At 44.5% G+C, this 19,497-nt stretch overlaps 1 protein-coding gene across 1 annotated transcript; it reads left to right on the forward strand.

Moving 5' to 3' along the window:
* Nucleotides 1-1,375: 1,375 nt before the first annotated feature.
* LOC311100478 (protein kinase C epsilon type-like) lies at nt 1,376-18,715 on the forward strand. The gene is made up of 16 exons (XM_084141399.1): nt 1,376-2,314; nt 2,552-2,698; nt 6,450-6,513; nt 8,137-8,302; nt 9,865-9,899; nt 10,102-10,190; nt 10,462-10,591; nt 10,737-10,879; nt 10,954-11,029; nt 11,123-11,295; nt 16,141-16,314; nt 16,401-16,555; nt 16,698-16,836; nt 16,973-17,161; nt 17,346-17,492; nt 17,582-18,715. Exons 1-16 carry the CDS (start codon nt 2,114-2,116, stop codon nt 17,723-17,725), a joined length of 2,172 nt encoding a protein of 723 aa, XP_083997525.1. The 5' UTR covers nt 1,376-2,113; the 3' UTR covers nt 17,726-18,715.
* Nucleotides 18,716-19,497: the final 782 nt, after the last annotated feature.

Below are 19,497 nucleotides of genomic sequence, written 5' to 3' on the forward strand. Positions count from 1 at the left end.
ATTTACAATGTGCAGAACATACAGTGGGGAGAACAAGTATTTGAATCACTGCCGATTTTGCTGGTTTTCCTACTTACAAAGCATGTAGAGGTCTGTAATTTGTATCATAGGTACACTTCAACTGTGAGAGACGGAATCTAAAACAAAAATCCAGAAAATCACATTGTATGATTTTTAAGTAATTAATTTACATTTTATTGCATGACATAAGTATTTACAGAAGACCCGTTGAAGCACTGTAAAGGCCTATTTGTTGGTTTATAGTACAAATACGTTGTTGGCCTAATGAAGTGTTGTTACGTTATACAAATTAATTTATTGTTCTTAGTGAATTTATTCTTAGACTAGAGTTGGGCGTTGTTCTACAATGTATAAAGCGTTGTCATTCAGGGAATCTGACTGCTTTTTGCCATACCAACTCTGTGAGGTGTTTTTTTCATCACTGCATGAACATAAACTGGCACCAAATCATGTGAAACAGTGCACTCTGGTGGCTATAATGAGTGATTATTCTGCCAGGCGCACTTCCTCCTTGTGGCCCCGAGATGGAGACAACAGACTAGAATGCAGAGCCATCGATCTACACACGCGCATGTCTCCAGTAGAATGTCCTTGGTGAAAACCTAATCTCCAAAACAGAAACTTTTCTGGAAATTGAAAAAAAGTGCCATATTTTCCCATGACCGAATATACAATTATAAAACTTTAGAAGCTATTTTAAATAGGCCTACATTTTCTTGGTCCTAGAGTCATGAAATGTTCAGAGTAGGCTACATTTGAGGGGAGTTAGCCAACTGCTTTCAATAGCCTAGGCCTACATGTAAAAAATTTAAATAGGCAACAATTTAGTTACAGAGATTTCATCCTAAAGTGACTGGATGAACTAAAAACCTATTGCGGATCCCCTGTGTGTGTGTGTGTGCGCGCGACAAAGGAGACATGACAGTAGACATTACTGACAACATGGAGATGGATATAATGTATGACATCATAGCAGGGACACAGTCAAGTTTTCATCAACACACCGCTCTTGTGTCCTTAGGTAAACCACTAGATTTGAACCTTGGTTGTCTGCGCAGTCAGTGCGCCACAAGACTGTTAGCACGCTGAGCTAAAGCCAAACCATTAGGCTATTCATCAGTGTACCAAACCATCTCTTCTACGTGTGTGTGTGTGTGTGTCCTTTCGTTAGGCAGAGAGGCTGTCTGATTGACCATATTGGGTGTGGTATCTAGCACACACATATACACACACACACACACACACACACACAATCCCCTATCCCGCGCAGAGCGCAAGCTGCGCGGCTGACGCGTTTTGCGCATTTCCTGAAGCTCGCGCTCACACTGGGAAACCGCTGGGGGAAACGGGTGAACGCGCAGAGAGAGAGGAAAACTAGAGACAGATTCAGGGGGACCGATAGCCTGTCACTGGTTAGCCCTGTAACCCGTGGGACCGACCGGATAAGCAGACAGACATCCCGGGAAAGAAGAGAACCAGCCCCGTACAAGACAGATTCTGTCGGAGCTGTTTACTGAGCTCGAGCTGCTTACGACCGGCACGGGACACGGTGGAGGGATCGCGGATGGCTAGGTCTCCTCCCCCGCCCTGAGCCCGAGACAGCAGCTGCTCTACCGGGGACAGTCTTGATCAGATGATCAGGACCGGAGCCGTTCTCTGTGATTCCTCATCGGGCTTCTCTCCTCACCTCCCGCCACCGAGACCTCTTCTATAGCGTCGTTATTCGTTATTTTTGTTAACGACAACCCTCGCTATCTCTGCCATCTGCACGGGACGGACTGTAAACAAACATAGAGGGCACTGTCTGTAGTCTGTTCCGACCTGGTTTGGCGCAAGCAGGCTTGGTACCGGACTGTGGGGTGTGTCCTATAGACTATTAGGAGCGAAGAGGGGTGTTTTACCCATGTTAACGTTTTAACATTACCGTGTGTGTGAGACAGTGTGTGTGTGTGTGTGTGTGTGTGTGTGTAGGCTATGTGTGTGTATCTGTGACAGTATGCAGGATTACCTATCTAATATGGTGACTAGTTAGAAAGAACAGACTTACAGACAGACAGACCATCTGCACACACATACACACAAACACACCACCATGCCAGTGTTCAGTGGGGTGTTGAAGGTGCGTGTGTGTGAGGCGGTGGATTTGAAGCCCACCCCCTGGGCACTCCGCCATGCAGGGGGGAAGAACTCATCCTCATTCCTCCTGGACCCCTACCTCACCCTCAACCTGGACCAGACCCACCTGGGACAGACCTTCACCAAGAACAGGACCAACTCACCAGCATGGAACCAGGTACTGTACCAGATCCACTCCTCCAGGGCAGGGCAGGATTGGTGGCACACTTTCGCTCCAGCCCAACACAAACACACCTGAACTAATCATGCGCTTCAGTTTAGGGCTAGCCTAAAGGTTACAGAGGCGGACTAATGAGAAGAAGGTGGCTGGTGTAAATCTGGCCAACAAAATGTTGCAGTTGGAGATAGATTGACAAAAAGTATATTATATTATTCTATTCACATTTTTTTGTAGGACTTTACAGCCCAGATGACGGACGGACGGAAATTGGAGATGTCAGTGTTCCATGATGCACCAATCGGATATGACGACTTTGTGGCTAACTGTAGCATACAGCTGGAGGACATTCTGCAGAACGGCAGCACACACTACCAGGCCTGGGTAGGAAGACTTGTGTGTGGGTGTGTGTGAGAGAGAGAATCATCCTTGCCTGAGACATTGTAGTCCCTTGTAGCTCAGTTGGTAGAGCATGGCGCTTGCAACGCCAGGGTTGTGGGTTCGTTTCCCACGGGGGGCCAGTATGAAAAATGTATGCACTCACTAACTGTAAGTTGCTCTGGATAAGAGCGTCTGCTAAATGACTAAAATGTAAATGTAAAATTAAGACATGAATTAGCTCCCCAAGCTAATGCATAGGCTTTAGCTCAGCAGGCTAACACAGTTTTGTGGCACACAGGCAAAATTAATTTTGGAACATTTGTGTCTGTCTGTACCTGTGTGTGACGTGTAGAGGTTGAGGGGGCCTGCTGAGGGCTGGGCTGATGAGTATGTACAGTGCCTTCAGAAATTATTCATACTCCTTGATTTATTCCACATTTTGTTGTGTTACAGCCTGAATACAAAATTGATTAAATACTTTTTTTTTCTCACCCATCTACACACAAAACCCCATAATGACAAAGTGAAAACATTTTAAAAGACATTTTAGCAAATGTATTGAAAATGAAATACATAAATACATAAATACAGTATTTCATTTACATAAGTATTCACTCCACAGAGTCAATACATGTTAGAATCACCATTGGCAGCGATTACAGCTGTGAGTCTTTCTGGGTAAGTCTCTAAGAGCTTTGCACACTTGGATTGTACAATATTTGCACATTATTATTTTTTACATTCTTCAATCTCTGTCAAGTTGGTTGTTGATCATTGCTAGACAGCCATTTTCAAGTGTTGCCATATATTTTCAAGCTGATTCAAATCAAAACTGTAACTAGGCAACAATGTCGTCTTGGTAAGCAACAGTGTATATTTGGCCTTGTGTTTTAGGTTATTGTCCTGCTGAAAGGTGAATTTGTCTCCCAGTGTCTGTTGGAAAGCAGACTGAACCAGGTTTTCCTTTTAGGATTTTGCCTATGCTTAGTGCTATTCTGTTTCTTTTTAACCCCCAAAACTCCTTAGTTCTTGCCGATGACAAGCACACCCATAACATGATGCAGCCACCACCATGCTTGAAAATATATAGAGTGGTACTCAGTGATGTGTTGTGTTGGATTTGCCCCTAACATAACGCTTTGTATTCAAGACATTAATTTAATTTCTTTGCCACACTTTTTGCAGTTTTACTTTAGTGCCTTATTGTAAACAGGATGCATGTTTTGTAATATTTTTTATTCTGTACAGGCTTCCTTCTTCTCACTCTGTCATTTAGGTTAGTATTGTGGAGTAACTACAATGTTTTTGATCCATCTTCAGTTCTTTCCTATCACAGCCATTAAACTCTGTAACTGTTTTAAAGTCACAACTGGCCTCATGGTGAAATCCCTGAGAGGTTTCCTTCCTTTCCAGCAACTGAGTTAGGAAGGGCGCCTGTATCTTTGTAGTGACTGGGTGTGATCATCCATATCATCCATGTAGTGACCATCCAAGGTGTAATCAATACCTTCACCATGCGCAAAAAGGGATATTCAATGTCTGCTTTTTATTTATTTTATACCCATCTAGCAATAGGTGCCCTTCTTTTCAAGGCATTGGAAAACTTCCCTGGTCTTAGTGGTTGAATCTGTGTTTGAAATTCACTGCTCGACTGAGGAACCTTACAGATAATTGTATGTGTGGGGTACAGAGATGAGGTAGGCATTCAAAAATCATGTTAAACACTATTATTGCGCACAGAGTGAGTCCATGCAACTTATGTGACTTGTTAAGCACATTTTTACTCCAGAACTTATTTAGGCATGCCAAAGCAAATGGGTTGAATACTTATTGACTCAAGACATTTCAGCTTTTCATTTTTAATACATTTCTAAACATTTCAAAAAACAAAATTCCACTTTCACATTATGGGGTATTGTGTGTAGGCCAGTGACACATAATCTTAATTTAATCCATTTAAAATTCAGGCTGTAACACAACAAAATGTGGAAAAAGTCAAGGAGTGTGAATTCTTTCTGAAGGCACTGTAACACACACACACACACCCTAGGGCTTCCTGTCCTGCTCTGTCAACCAGCGTGAGGTCAGAGTGTGCAGATCAATGGATCACTCCGCTGATCGATCCGTTTTTATTGATGAGCCAGCCTAGTCAATACTCTCTCTCTGTACTGCTACAGCTAGTTACCCTCTACCCTCCTCTCCTGTCTCTGTGGTGACATCACTGACTGTGGCCTCCTGGGTAATAACTGGATGGTTGCCGGGCAGTGACATCACTGGCTACGCCCCTCAGTGACCCTCGGTAGAAGTAGGGCAGACTGGGTTTAAGATGCCCTGGTAAACACACACACACACACACACCAATGGGCCAGTGCGTTCACAAGCACAAAGGCACTGGAAATGGAAACCTGATCAACAATACAATCTGTGTGTGTTTGTGTGTGTCTACCTAATGTGTGTCATATATGGCCTTAGTGAAAAGGATGAAATAGGGTGACTTAAAAAGTGATTTTTATTAATAAATAGCATTTAAAACTCCCTTACTTTGGCAATGTTTACCTATCTATGTCATGGCAATAAAGCAGATCGAATTTAATTTGAGATAAAGGGAGAGAGAGAAAGGGAGGGAGAGAAGTTACTGGACTCAAGGGAGAAGAAGAGGGATAGAGAGATGATGATAGGAAGCGGTGCAGACACAGTGTAAGTGTAACGTGAGCTGTGTGTGTGAACTGTCAGTGTGTGTGTGTGTGTGTGTGTCAGGGAGTGAGAACTCAGATGTGTATTTAATGCTGGCCTCAGTCTGCAACCTACTTTAGGTTCCCTAGACACCAGACACTCACAGATCACACTCACACCCAATGATACGGTGTGTGTGTGTGGCTGGGGCTGTATCCCTGCATCCTAATTGGCTAACCAGATTAATGAGGTGAACTAATTTTTCCATGTCCATGGCGACAGTAAAGTAGTTAAAGTCTCAGCAATGCAATGTCTCTGAGTGTGTGATTCTAACTTAGCCATCTTGTTGTATGTGTGTGTGTTTATATTAGGCCTACATACATATGTAATGTGTGTGTGTGTCTGTGTATGGTGGCAGATCTGCTATATGCTCTATGTGTGTGTGTGTGTGTGTGTGTCTGTGTATGGTGGCAGATCTGCTATATGACAGGCAGAGCGTTGCGTAAGAGGATCTACGGCTGTCCAGAGCTTAGCCTAGGATTTAACCCCCATCTCTCTCTCTCTCTCTCTCTCTCTCTCTCTCTCTCTCTCTCTCTCTCTCTCTCTCTCTCTCTCTCTCTCTGTCTATCCCCAGCCCCCCCCCCTCTCTCTCTCTATCTATCTATCTATCTATCTGTCTGTCTGTCTGTCTGTCTGTCTGTCCCCAGCTCTCTCTCTCACTCCCTCTCTCTTTCCCTCTCTCTTTCTCCCTCCCCACTCTCTCTCCATTTGGAAAATGTAAAATACTTGTGAGGCCAGCTGCCATTGAAGCTATGGAGGGTGGCAGGTAGCCTAGGTTACAGAAGCAGGTTCAAATCCTGGTGTGGGTAATAAAACATGTGAGAATTAACTGACAACACCTACATGGCTCCAGGAGCTATAGGTGCTCCTCTCAATAATATGTGTTTGAATGTCTGGGTGTTGGAGATACATTTCCGTCATAACAGCTGGACTATACTACTATTCTATGATGTCATTGGTGTGTGTGTGTGTGCATACAGTGTGTTGTACATCGAAACAGACTGTCTTTCTCTCTCTCCAGGTTGATTTAGAACCAGAGGGGAAGGTCTATGTGATTATCGATCTGTCAGGATCTTCTACTGAAGGTAAAACTACTCTACCCACAACCCTCTGCTTCACCCACAACCTACTGTTCTACCCATAGAGAGTGAGGTCAGACACCAGCCCTAGGGCTATTGTTGGAAGGCCAGTCGGTAAAGCTGTGTGTGTGTTTGTGTGTGTGTGTGTCTCTCTCTCAATCGATTCTCACTCCTTTGTCCTGCACCCAGCCTCACACAAGCTCTGACTCTCTCTCTCTCTCTGTCACTCTCTGTCACTCTCTGTCACTCTCTCTCTCTCTCTCTCTCTCTCTCTCTCTCTCTCTCTCTCTCTCTCTCTCTCTCTCTCTCTCTCTCTCTCTCTCTCTCTCTCTCTCTCTCTCTCTCTCTCTCTCTCTCTCTCTCTCCCTCTCCCTCTCCCTCTCTCTCCCTCAACATGTCATTGACTAGATCAATATGATATTGCAATCTGATGCCTGACTGGTAATTTAGTGTTTTGATGCCTGACTGGTAAATTAAAATGTTTTGGCATTTAATCATTGGTTAATTTGTGCAGCCGGACTGCTTCCCAGACCCCCTCTCACACCTGAACTTCCTCCGAGTTCAGCTGGCTAATTTATGCTTATTATTCATTTGTACTATATTTGTATATAAGGACTGGCAAGAACTGGGGAGTCAAAAAGAATAACAGAGAGAGAGAGAGGGGAGAGGAGAAAGATGTATTTTTAGGAGTTCTTCTCTCTGCAATCTGTTCTGTGCTGCTCAGGGGCCTTCTCTCGTCCCCTTCCTTCCCCTCCCTCCATCATCTCTCTTTCTTCTTCTGCGTATCCTCCTATACTTCTTCTACCTCTACTCCACCATTCGCTCCTCTTCACTCCCTTTACCCTGGTTGTTGAGCTTTTATATACTCTCTTTCTAGCCTCCTCTCTCACTTTTCCTTACTTGAGATCCTCTGTGATTGTGTATGTTTGTGTGTGTGCTGTGATTGGTCAGTTAGTGTTCTGCGAGTTCATAGTACACCCGTCTCCACGGCAATCACTCACACCTGCCTAACCCCGCCCCGCTGTGTCGTGTGTGTGTGTGTGAACAGATGGATGATGTATTATGTAAAAACACACTGATCTCAGTAATGGCCTGTTTAGCTGCTCCACTTTCTTGTTTTCTCTCTCAAACACACACACACACACACACACACACACACACACACACACACACACACAGTAACCACCTCTGCAAGACAACCTAGAGAGAGAGAGCGACAGAGAGAGAGACAGAGAGTAGGAGGAGTGGAGGTGGTTCTCTTGTCTCATAAGGCTAATTCGGTCCTAGGGACACAGAGAGAGGGAGAGATGGAGGGAGGGAGGTAAAACGATGGGGCTGGAGGAGAAGAAAATGTAGAAATCTTCATATTCTGTCCTTAGTTGTAGTGCCCACACAGAAAGACATAAAGAGAGGTAGGGGAGGATGGAGCGAGAGAGGGAGAAAGATACTGTACTTTTAGGAATGATCTTGTGTCCAATCCACCATTGGACATAAGCCTCTACCCCTACCCCAACCTTCCTTAGGCACAGGTGGAGATCTTACAGGATAAGTAATATGGTACAGGGGGTGATTTGGGATTGAGAATTGGACCCCTCTTTAATGCTGTCTGTCTGTCTGTCTGTTCGTTAGCCTCAGCAGCCAATGAAAATGAGGAGCGTGTGTTCCGAGAGCGGATTGGTCCTCGGAAGCGGCAGGGGGCCGTCCGGAGGCGTGTTCACCAGGTTAACGGACACAAGTTCATGGCCACGTATCTACGGCAACCGACCTACTGCTCACACTGCCGAGACTTCATCTGGTGAGAAACTCACACACACACCAGCCTCAACCCTCTGTTCCATCCTAGGGCTCCCTCTGCTGGTGAGACCCAGATAAAGCAGCTCAGAAATCAGCCCCAATAATTATCATAGAATACACTACATGACCAAAAGCATGTGGACACCTGCTCGTCTAATATATCATTCTAAAATGGGCATTAATATGGAGTTGGACCCCCCTTTGCTGCTATAACAGCCTCCACTCTTCTGGGAAGGCTTTCCACTAGATGTTGGAATATTGCTGTGGGGACTTGCTTCCATTCAGCCACAAGAGCATTAGTGAGGTCGGGCACTAATATTGGGCGATTAGGCCTGGCTCGCAGTCGGTGTTCGAATTCATCCCAAAGGTGTTCGATGGGGTTGAGGTCAGGGCTCTGTGCAGGCCAGTCAAGTTCTTCCACACCGATCTCAACAAACCATTTCTGTATGGACCTTGCTTTGTGCACAGGGGCATTGTCATGCTGAAACAGGAAAGGGCCTTCCCCAAACTATTGCCACAAAGTTGGAAGCACAGAATTGTCTAGAATGTCATTGTATGCTGTAGCGTTAAGATTTCCCTTCATTGGAACTAAGGGGCCTAGCCCGAACCATGAAAAACAACCCCAGACCATTATTCCTCCTCCACCAACTTCACAGTTGGCACTATGCATTGGGGCAGGTAGTGTTCTCCTGGCATCCGCCAAACCCAGATTCGTCCGTCTGACTGCCAGATGGTGAAGTGTGATTCATCACTCCAGAGAACGCGTTTCCAACACACTAGAGTCCAATGGTGGCAAGCTTTACACCACTCCAGCCAACGCTTGGCATTGCGCATGGTGATCTTAGGCTTGTGTGCGGCTGCTCAGCCATAGAAACCCATTTCATGAAGCTCCCAACGAACAGTTCTTGTGCTGACGTTGCTTCCAGAGGCAGTTAGGAACTCACTAGTGAATGTTGCAACCGAGGACAGACGATTTTTACGCGCTACACGCTTCAGCACTCGGCAGTCCAGTTCTGTGAGCTTGTGTGGCCTATCTCTTCGCGGCTGAGATGTTGTTGTTCCTAGACGTTTCCACTTCACAATAACAGCACTTAACAGTTGACCGGGGCAGCACTAGCAGGGCAGAAATTTGATGAACTGACTTGTTGAAAGGGTCACTGAGCTCTTCAGTAAGGCCATTCTACTGCCAATGTTTGTCTATGGAGATTGCATGGCGGTGTGCTCAATTTTATACACCTGTCAGCTACGGGTGTTGCTGAAATAGCCGAATCCACTAATTTGAAGGGTTGTCCACATCCTTTTGGCGATATAGTGTATTTACATTTTAGTCTCTTAGCAGACACTCTTATCCAGAGCGACTTTCAGGAGCAATTAGGGTTAAGTGCCTTGCTAAACGGCACATCGATAGATTTTTCACCTAGTCGGCTCAGGGATTCAAACCAGCGACCTTTCGGTTACTGGCCCAACGCTCTTAACCGCTAGGCTACCTGCTGCCAATATCCCTATTTTCTCTACAAAATGCTGACTTTCTTTCTTTCTCACTCTCTCTCTTTGATTTTATAGGGGAGTACTGGGAAAGCAGGGTTACCAATGCCAGGGTGAGTACAAGTTGTCTCTGTCTGTCTGTCTTTCTGTCTGGGTTCTTGAATTATTATGAAAGTTCTAGTGATACCTGAACATTCTAGAATGAATTGAGACGTTATTGAGATGCACATTGTCTTTATGTTGAATTATTATTGTGTGTTGTTCAGTGAAGTGTGTAATTGTGGAAGTGTGTAATTGTGTGTGTGTTTATTGCAGTGTGCACGTGTGTGGTCCACAAGCGCTGCCATGAGCACATCATCACCAAGTGTGCCGGAATGAAGAAGCAGGAGGATACACCAGAGGAGGTATTGTGGACTGTTATTGGCCACCACAGAGTTATCATGATATATTTTGGTTTGGACCCACAAATGCCAAACTCTGTCTATTATAAACTATAGGCCTATGTTCCTCTGTGCTCTGGTCATAACTGTTATAAGAGAGTGTGTAGAGAGATGCTCCTATGTACTAGGTGTAGATTCCTATCACAGCTCCAAACTCCCCCTAACTCTCCCACCCTCCTTCCCTTTCTCCCTCCTTCCCTTCCTCCTTCACTCCTTACCTCCTCCCTCTCTCCAGGTTGGTGCCCAGAGGTTTAGTGTCAACATGCCTCATAAGTTCAGCAACCACAACTACAAGGCCCCTACCTTCTGTGACCACTGTGGATCTCTACTATGGGGACTAATGAGGCAGGGCCTGCAATGCAAGGGTATGGCACCTGTGTGTGTGTGTGTGTGTGCGTGCGTGCGTGCGTGCACGCGTGTGGTAGTATGCAAGATGGGTGTTCATTGTCAACAGACGGTGTGAGTATAATGTAGCTCTTAACTATGACGTGTGTGTGTGTGTGTGTGTAGTGTGTAAGATGAATGTCCACAAGAGGTGTGAGGCCAACGTAGCTCCCAACTGCGGTGTGGATGCCAAAGGCATCGCCAAAGTCCTGGCTGAAATGGGAGTCACCCCTGACAAGATCTCCACTACCGCACAGCGCAGGAAAAAGGTATAAACACACAGACTGACGATGGAAATGATGACAATGATAACGATAACTTGCTCTTTCCCCTCTCTCTCTAGTTACCCCCAGGGGTAGAATCCCTGTCACCTTCAGAACTCTCAGACGAGCTTCCCCTCACCTCCCCCTCACAGCAAGGTAATACACACACTCACACACACACACACACACACGGTCACAAACATACTCGAAGACACAAAGTTGTCTGACTTAATTTATGTGTGTGTGCAGAGCTGGCAGAGTTGGAGCGGCTACAACAGGGGATGTCGTTAGAGATGCAAGGTTCTTCCTCCTCCTCCACTTCCTCCTACGCCTCCTCTACCTCGCGGGAGAACGGAGCAGTGAAGAGGACTCTCAAAGACTTCAGCTTCATCAAGGTCCTGGGGAAAGGAAGCTTCGGAAAGGTGAGGAGAGAGGGAGGAGAAGGAGGGAGAGGGAGGAGCATAGGTCTGTGGCGGCCATGACATTTTGTCAGCCGGTAACTGTCATGTGAATAACTGCCGGTCTCACGGTTATTGAGCGTTAATTAACATAAACACGTTTAGCATTTCCGGGCATAGCCTACAAGCCACTGATGCAGACCTTTGGAACATCTACATTTTAGTGTAATAAATCCATTTAATATAGCCTACACCAGAGATGGCCAACTCCAGTCCTCGGGCCGGAGTGGTGTCACACTTTTCCCCCATCCCTAGCAGACACAGCTGATTTAAACTAATTGCATTCTAAACTGAAGATCATAATTAGTTGATTATTGGAGTCAGGCGTGTTAGCTGGGGCTGACCTAGAGTATGTGGACAACTACAAATACCTAGGTGTCTGGTTAGACTGTAAACTCTCCTTCCAGACTCACATAAAGAATCTCCAATCCAAAGTTAAATCTAGAATCGGCTTCCTATTTCGCAACAAAGCCTCCTTCACTCATGCTGCCAAACATGCCCTCGTAAAACTGACTATCCTACCGATCCTTGACTTCGGCGATGTCATTTACAAAATAGCCTCCAACACTCTACTCAGCAAATTGGATGTAGTCTATCACAGTGCCATCCGTTTTGTCTCCAAAGCCCCATACACTACCCACCACTGTGACCTGTACGCTCTTGTTGGCTGGTCCTCACTACATGTTCGTCGTCAAACCCACTGGCTCCAGGCCATCTATAAATCACTGCTAGGCAAATCCCCGCCTTATCTTAGCTCATTGGTCACCATAGCAGTACCCACCCGTAGTCTGCGCTCCAGCAGGTATATCTCACTGGTCATTCCCAAAGCCAACACCTCCTTTGGCCACCATTCCTTCCAGTTCTCTGCTGCCAATGACTGGAACGAATTGCAAAAATCTCTGAAGCTGGAGACTCTTATCTCCCTCACTAACTTTAAGCATCAGTTGTCAGAGCACCTTACCGATCACTGCACCTGTACACAGCCCATCTGAAATTAGCCCACCCAACTACCTCATCCCTATATTGTTATTTATTTTGCTCTTTTGCACCCCAGTATCTCTATTTGCACATAATCTCTTGCACATCTAGCATTCCAGTGTTAATACTATTGTAATTATTTTGCACTATAGCCTATTTATTGCCTTACCTCCATAACTTGCTACATTTGCACACACTGTATATATATTTTCTGTTGTATTTTTGACTTTATGTTTTTTTTTACCCCATATGTAACTCTGTGTTGTTTTTATTGCACTGCTTTGCTTTATCTTGGCCAGGTCGCAGTTGTAAATAAATGTAAATGAGAACCTGTTCTCAACTGGCTTACCTGGTTAAATAAAGGTGAAATAAATAAATAAATAAAAATAAAAAAGCTGGGGCTGGGGGCAAAAGGTGTAACACCAATCAGGCCCCCGAGGACTGGAGTTGCCCATCCCTAGCCTACACCATCACAATAAATCCATTATTTATTTTAGGCAGGTCTAAAGAAACATTATGATGTGAAGAAAATGTAGCCTATTTCAGAAGAACAAAATAGCATACTCTGAGTCGTCCTTATGTTAGGCCCTGATCTGGCTATGCCATATGGCTGTGGGCTGGACTAGTTGATTTAGCAGACAAGATTAGTTTACAATTCCCGTGGCATTATTTTAAAGTAAGAAGAATACAATTGAACATAGCTGAAGAAAATAAAATAGAAAGGATATTTTTCCCATACGATTTTCGAGGGACTGCGCACATGCGGCTATTCTGTGTTGAGTGGTTAACAAAGTGATAATTTGTAACAGGTTCTCCTATATGCTTAATTTAGAGTTATTTATGCAACTTTAGTTGTGATACAAACCTTAGGCTATATGTTTTGATTTCTAATACATTCTAAGGCTGCATGATGCAACTGTAATAATGATTTGAACAAAGTCGCATGAAAGGTGTTTCTTGCACAGGCTGCACACACTTCATCAGTCTCTCATTCACAATTTGATAAGCACTTGATAATATTCTCACCCATCAGGCTATTCTCAATTTAATCTGGTCTTTACATATAGCCTACTAACATATGTGTGGAATTATGTTTGATTTATAATGGCCAACAAAAAAATTATGTAATCCGTAGCCTGCACTCGAATGGAGGTTACGTGCGGTTAGGTTTTTAATATACCAGGTAGTCTGCACCGTTTGTAAAGTGGATTAATGTGCTTAGTTTTAAGAATGGAGCAATAAATATAGTGCCACGAAAAAGCTGGGATCTTCTTTTAAATAGTGGCCAGTCAAAACTCCGGAACATAATTACAAATAATTTGTAGACTGCAAACTGACCGCAAGAAGCCCAAACAGATATAATGTTTGTCTAAAACATAATCATTTAAAACCTTGCCTACATTTGTATACTATCACGTGTCTCTCTATTACGCATGGGAGTACTTGGGAACAGATTTCTGTAAAATATTTTTTCTCAGAATAATTGGGGGGGCCAAATAAACCACCCGCGGGCCACCAGTTGGGGAACCCTGCACTAGGCTCTCTGTAGGCTATGGGCACTCCAACCCTGCTCCTAGGCCTTTAGATTACACTTGGAGTTATTTGGCCACTTTAGTTGTAATACAAACCTTATCAAAACATATAGGCCTATGGGCTAGGATACATGATGCATGTGACTATGATTAGAAAAAGTCGCGCTGTTTCTGGCCTTAGACTGCACACGCTGGGCATCATTCACGTGATAATATTCTCACCCATCAGACTATTCTCAATTTAATCTTGTCTTTACATATACTAAATAATATATGTGTGAAATTATACTTAACAAAAATATAAACGCAACATGTAAAGTGTTGGTCCCATGTTTCATGAGCTGAAATAAAAGATCCCAGAAATGTTTCATATGCACAAAAAGCTTATTTCTCTCAAATTTGTTTACATCGCTGTTAGTGAGCATTTCTCCTTTGCCAAGATAATCCACCCACCTGACAGGGGTGGCATATCAAGAAGCTGATTAAACAGCAGGATCAGATGCACCTTGTGCTGGGGACAATAAAAGGCCACTCTAAAATGTTTTGTCACACAACACAATGCCACAGATGTCTCAAGTTTTAAGGGAGTGTGCAATTGGCATGCTGACTACAGGAATGTCCACCCGAGCTGTTGCCAGAGAATGTAATGTTAATTTCTCTACCATAAGCCATCTCCAATGTCGTTTTAGAGAATTTGGCAGTACATCCAACCGGCCTCACAACCGCAGACCTCGTGTAACCATGCCAGCCCAGGATCTACACATCCGGCTTCTTCACCTGGTCTGAGACCAGCCAGCCGGACAGCTGATGAAACTGTGGGTTTGCACAACCAAAGAACCAGAAAGCGTCTCAGAGAAGCTCATCTGTGTGCTCGTCATCCTTACCAGGGTCTTGACCTGACTGCAGTTCGGAGTCCTAACTGACTTCAGTGGGAAAATGCTCACCTTCGATGGCCACTGGCACGCTGGAGAAGTGTGCTCTTCATGGGTTAATCCTGGTTTCAACTGTACTGTGTGTATGGTGTCGTGTGGGTGAGCGGTGGCATTGGGGTTATGGTATGGGCAGGCATATGCTACGGACAACGAACACAATTGCATTTTATCGATGGCAAATTGAATGCACAGAGACACCGTGACGAGATGCTGAGGCCCATTGTCGTGCCATCCATCCGCCGCCATCACCTCATGTTTCAGCATGATAATGCACAGCCCCATGTCTCAAGGATCTGTACACAATTCCTGGAAGCTGGAAATGTCCCAGTTCTTCCATGGCCTGCATACTCACCAGACATGTCACCCATTGAGCATGTTTGGGATGCTCTGGATCGACGTGTACGACAGCGTGTTCCAGTTCCCGCCAATATCCAGCAAGTTCGCACAGCCATTGAAGAGGAGAGGAAAAACAGGCCACAATCAACAGCCTAATCAACTCTATGCAAAGGAGATGTGTCGCGCTGCATAAGGCAAATGGTGGTCACACCAGAAATTGACTGGTTTTCTGATCGACACCACTACCTTTTTAAAAAGATATTTGTGACTAACAGATGCATATCTGTATTCCCAGTCAAGTGAAATCCATAGATTAGGGCCTCATTTTTTTATTTCAATTGACTGATTTCCTTATATGAACTGTAACTCAGTAAAATCTTTGAAATTGTTTGCTTGTTGCATTTGTATTTTTGTTCAGTGTAGAATGGGCCATTTTCATGCACCTGTCGGAACAGGGGCAGGGGGGAAAAATACATGTAATCCGTATGCACTTGAATAGCGAATGGAGGACGCTTTTCCCACGGTTCATTTTCATGCCAGTAAGGTAGGTTACTCTGGTCGTAAAGCGAAGCAATGTGCTTAATATTAGGAAAGTTGAGAAATGTATATAGTAGGCCTAGCCTATAGAAAGCTGATGGGATCCTACTCTTTTTATTAGAGGTCATCAAAACCCTGTTTTCTCACACAATTACATAGCATAGCCTATAGAAATGTTGCGCAACATGTGCTTATAGGAACATTAATTGAATTCCATGCATCAACCAGCTATGAGGAGCTGGCTCTCGCTGCGCAACAGGTGATCCTATTCCACTCAAACTCTGAAGTGTATGATTTGATTTTTGATTGCATTTGTATTGATGTCGGAGTGATTAGAGGGACAATAGAGCGCTGAGTAGCAGGCCATTAGCGACTGGCCGTTAGCAAGTTTGGTAGGCTACTAATGACCATCATGGGGATGGAACTAATGTTGAAGGGTTGTGAGGTGTAAAGTCTCTCTCTCTCTCTCTTTCTCTCTCCCCCTCCCTCTGCAGGTGATGTTAGCAGAGCTGAAAGGCAGTGAGGAGGTGTTTGCAGTGAAGGTGTTGAAGAAGGATGTGATCCAGCAGGATGATGATGTGGACTGCACCCTGACAGAGAAACGCATCCTGGCCCTGGCTCGCACACACCCCTACCTCTGCCAGCTCTACTGCTGCTTCCAGACCCGGGTACACACTACAAATACACACACATGTACACACGGACACGCACACATACACACAAACACACCCCAACCCTCTCCTCTCTTCTCCAGGACCGTCTGTTCTTCGTGATGGAGTATGTGAACGGAGGAGACCTGATGTTTCAGATCCAACGCTCCAGGAAGTTTGACGAGGCTCGCTCTCGCTTCTACGCTGCTGAAGTCACCTCTGCACTCATGTTCCTGCACCGCAACGGGGTCATATACAGGTAACATCTGACCTTTAACCCCTGACCTTGAACCACAGCCCACATGTTCGAGCACCACATGATAATTATATCATGGTAACTGCTGTTATTGAACCAGTGTTACATTTTTTGTTGTTGGTGGCAACCATGTCCTCTCTCTCAGGGATCTGAAGTTAGATAACATATTGTTGGATGCAGAGGGACACTGTAAGCTGGCAGACTTTGGCATGTGTAAGGAGGGCATCATCAATGGAGTTACCACCACCACATTCTGTGGCACGCCTGACTACATAGCACCTGAGGTGAGCTGAGCCAGTGTTACATACATTTCTGTCCCATAAGGTATATCTAAACATTCCCCCGTGTCTGACGTGTGATGGTGTTTTCAGATCCTCAGATGTTAAAGATAATGATGATGATGTGTGTGTGTGTGTGTAGATCCTGCAGGAGTTGGAGTATGGTCCATCAGTGGACTGGTGGGCTCTGGGAGTGTTAATGTATGAGATGTTGGCTGGCCAGCCTCCATTTGAAGCAGACAACGAAGACGACCTGTTTGAGTCTATCCTCCATGACGATGTCCTCTACCCTGTCTGGCTCAGCAAGGAGGCTGTATCCATCCTCAGAGCTGTACGTACCATCACTCCATCATTGTACACCTTTATCTCACCCCTCTTACATCTGTGTGAACTGATCTGTCTTTCTGCATTTCTGCATTTCTCTCTGTCTTTCTCTAACATCATTGTGTCTGTACTGATCTCTCCCTCTTACTGTTGTCTCTCCCTCTGTTTGGTGTGTGTGTGTGTGTGTGTAGTTTATGACTAAGGCTCCAGCCCAGAGGTTAGGGTGTGTGTTGTCTCAGGGTTGTGAGGAGGCCATTAAGAAACACTCATTCTTCAAAGACATCGACTGGACCCTGCTGGAGCAGAGACGACTCAAACCCCCCTTCAAACCACGCATTGTAAGTCACAAACACACGCACACACACAAACACGTGTCTCCTGGTTGACTCCGCCTTCTCTCTCTCGCTCTCTTCTTCTCTCTCTGTAGAAGACAAAGCGTGATGTGAATAACTTTGACCAGGACTTCACCAGAGAAGACCCAGTGTTAACTCCCACAGACGAGGCCGTTATCAGACAGATCAACCAGGAGGACTTTAAAGGCTTCTCTTTCTGTGCAGAGATACAGACTTGAGAACTCTGGTTTAGATGTGTGTATAAAGCCTGTGTTGATTGGTTACAAAGTGTTGTGTCCGTAGAGAAGTCTGAAGCATGGACCGGTGCTACTGGTTACTATTATTACTACTGTCCACTGTAGTGAGAAAGACTATACCTTGGGTCAAATACATCTGTCAAATACATTTATAAAATACCTGTGTTGTGCTTTATTTGGTTTGTCTGGTACAAAGGAACCAATGGAATAGTCCCAAAAGTGCAAACTCCAAGGTAAATGACCCTGATTATATATATTTTATCGGTGTGTTTATTTCTTGGCTGGATATGTATGGTATTGTTTATTTTCTTGACAGGAGATGTATTTGATTGGTTAATATTGTTTTGTTTGTACAGTTTGTTTCATTTGCTTATGCGTCAGCGTCTAACTAGTTCATTTCAACTACTTTCACCCAATCAGGGACGAGTAGTCCTCAATGTAGTACAGACTACCTCGCTCGCACTCACACTCCCTATTTCTGTCCAGTGTGTGTGTCTGTCTCTATATTTGTGTATGGTGCGTGTTGTGTGTGTGTTCTGCAGTGTGTGCGTTTGAGACTTAGTAACCCATAGTAACCCCCTCCTCCCAGAAGCCATTTCTTTCAGCCAAAAACACTTTTAGTTCCTGCTGCTTTTCTACTGTTATTTCCTTTTTATGTTCTGTTTTGTAAACTGTCAACAGTAGCTAGAGGAGGGAATCGCACCCTTCCCTATATAGTGCACTACTTTATGTACACACACAAATGCACACACACACACTCTCTAAGAATAATTGTGTATAGTGTACAGTGTTAAAGACAGAGGTGGTTGATATGGCAGGCCTGTTAGAGGCGATGTAGTGATGCTATGTGCACCCCGGGGTAAAATTGTTCCTGGTCACACTATTTCACTCTGTGCCAAATGTAGTGTAACACCTGGAGGGGTGTCGGTTTGTCTGTCTCTCTGCTTATAATAAATACTATACTGTCAACATGAAACTACCTCTCTCCAACTGAGCTGTGTGTGTGTGTTTAAAGGTGCTGCACAGTGGTAATAAATTCCATATAAAATAATTTCTGAGTAACAATAATGTCACTTACACTGAGTGTACAAACATTAGGAACATCTGCTCTTTCCACGACAGACTGACCAGGTGAATCCAGATGAAAGCTATGATCCCTTATTGATTGATTAAATCCACTTCAATCAGTGTAGATGAAGGGGAGGAGACAGGTTAAATAATAATTTTTAAGCCTTGAGATTATTGCGACATGGATTGTGTATGTGTGTCATTCAGAGGGTGAATGGGCAAGACAAAATATTTAAGTGCCTTTGAAAGGGGTATGGTAGTAGGTTTGTGTCAAACTGCAACGCTGCTGTTTTTTATGCTCAACAGTTTCCCATGTGTATCAAGAATGGTCCACCACCCAAAGGACATCCAGCCAACTTGACTATGGGAAGCATTGAAGTCAACATGGGCCAGCATCCTTCTGGAACGCTTTCGACACCTTGTAGAGTCCATGCCCCGACAAATTGAGGCTGTTTTGAGGGCAAAAGGGCGGGGTGCAACTCAATGTTAGGAAGGTGTTCTTAATGTTTTGTACACTCAGTGTATAATTGTTTATTATTTTATTATAATTGATTTCAATTAAATTAGTCAAAAAGAAACAAAACCAGTGTTTGTGCAAACCACAATATGGAGCAAATGGATCCTTTGCCATTTTATTGTGCAAATAGCACTTGAATTGTATGACATCAGTTGTGCACAAGGAATGA

The sequence above is a fragment of the Coregonus lavaretus genome (assembly GCF_964263955.1).
Source record: "Coregonus lavaretus genome assembly, chromosome: 25".
NCBI lineage: Eukaryota > Metazoa > Chordata > Actinopteri > Salmoniformes > Salmonidae > Coregonus > Coregonus lavaretus.

Bases quoted from the DNA above. Each gene is read 5' to 3' on its own strand.
- LOC311100478 (XM_084141399.1), top strand. From the start codon at position 2,114: ATGCCAGTGTTCAGTGGGGTGTTGAAGGTGCGTGTGTGTGAGGCGGTG. The intron at 10,191-10,461 runs GTATTGTGGACT...CCCTCTCTCCAG, and splicing joins AGGAGGATACACCAGAGGAG to GTTGGTGCCCAGAGGTTTAG. The intron at 16,837-16,972 runs GTGAGCTGAGCC...GTGTGTGTGTAG, and splicing joins CTGACTACATAGCACCTGAG to ATCCTGCAGGAGTTGGAGTA.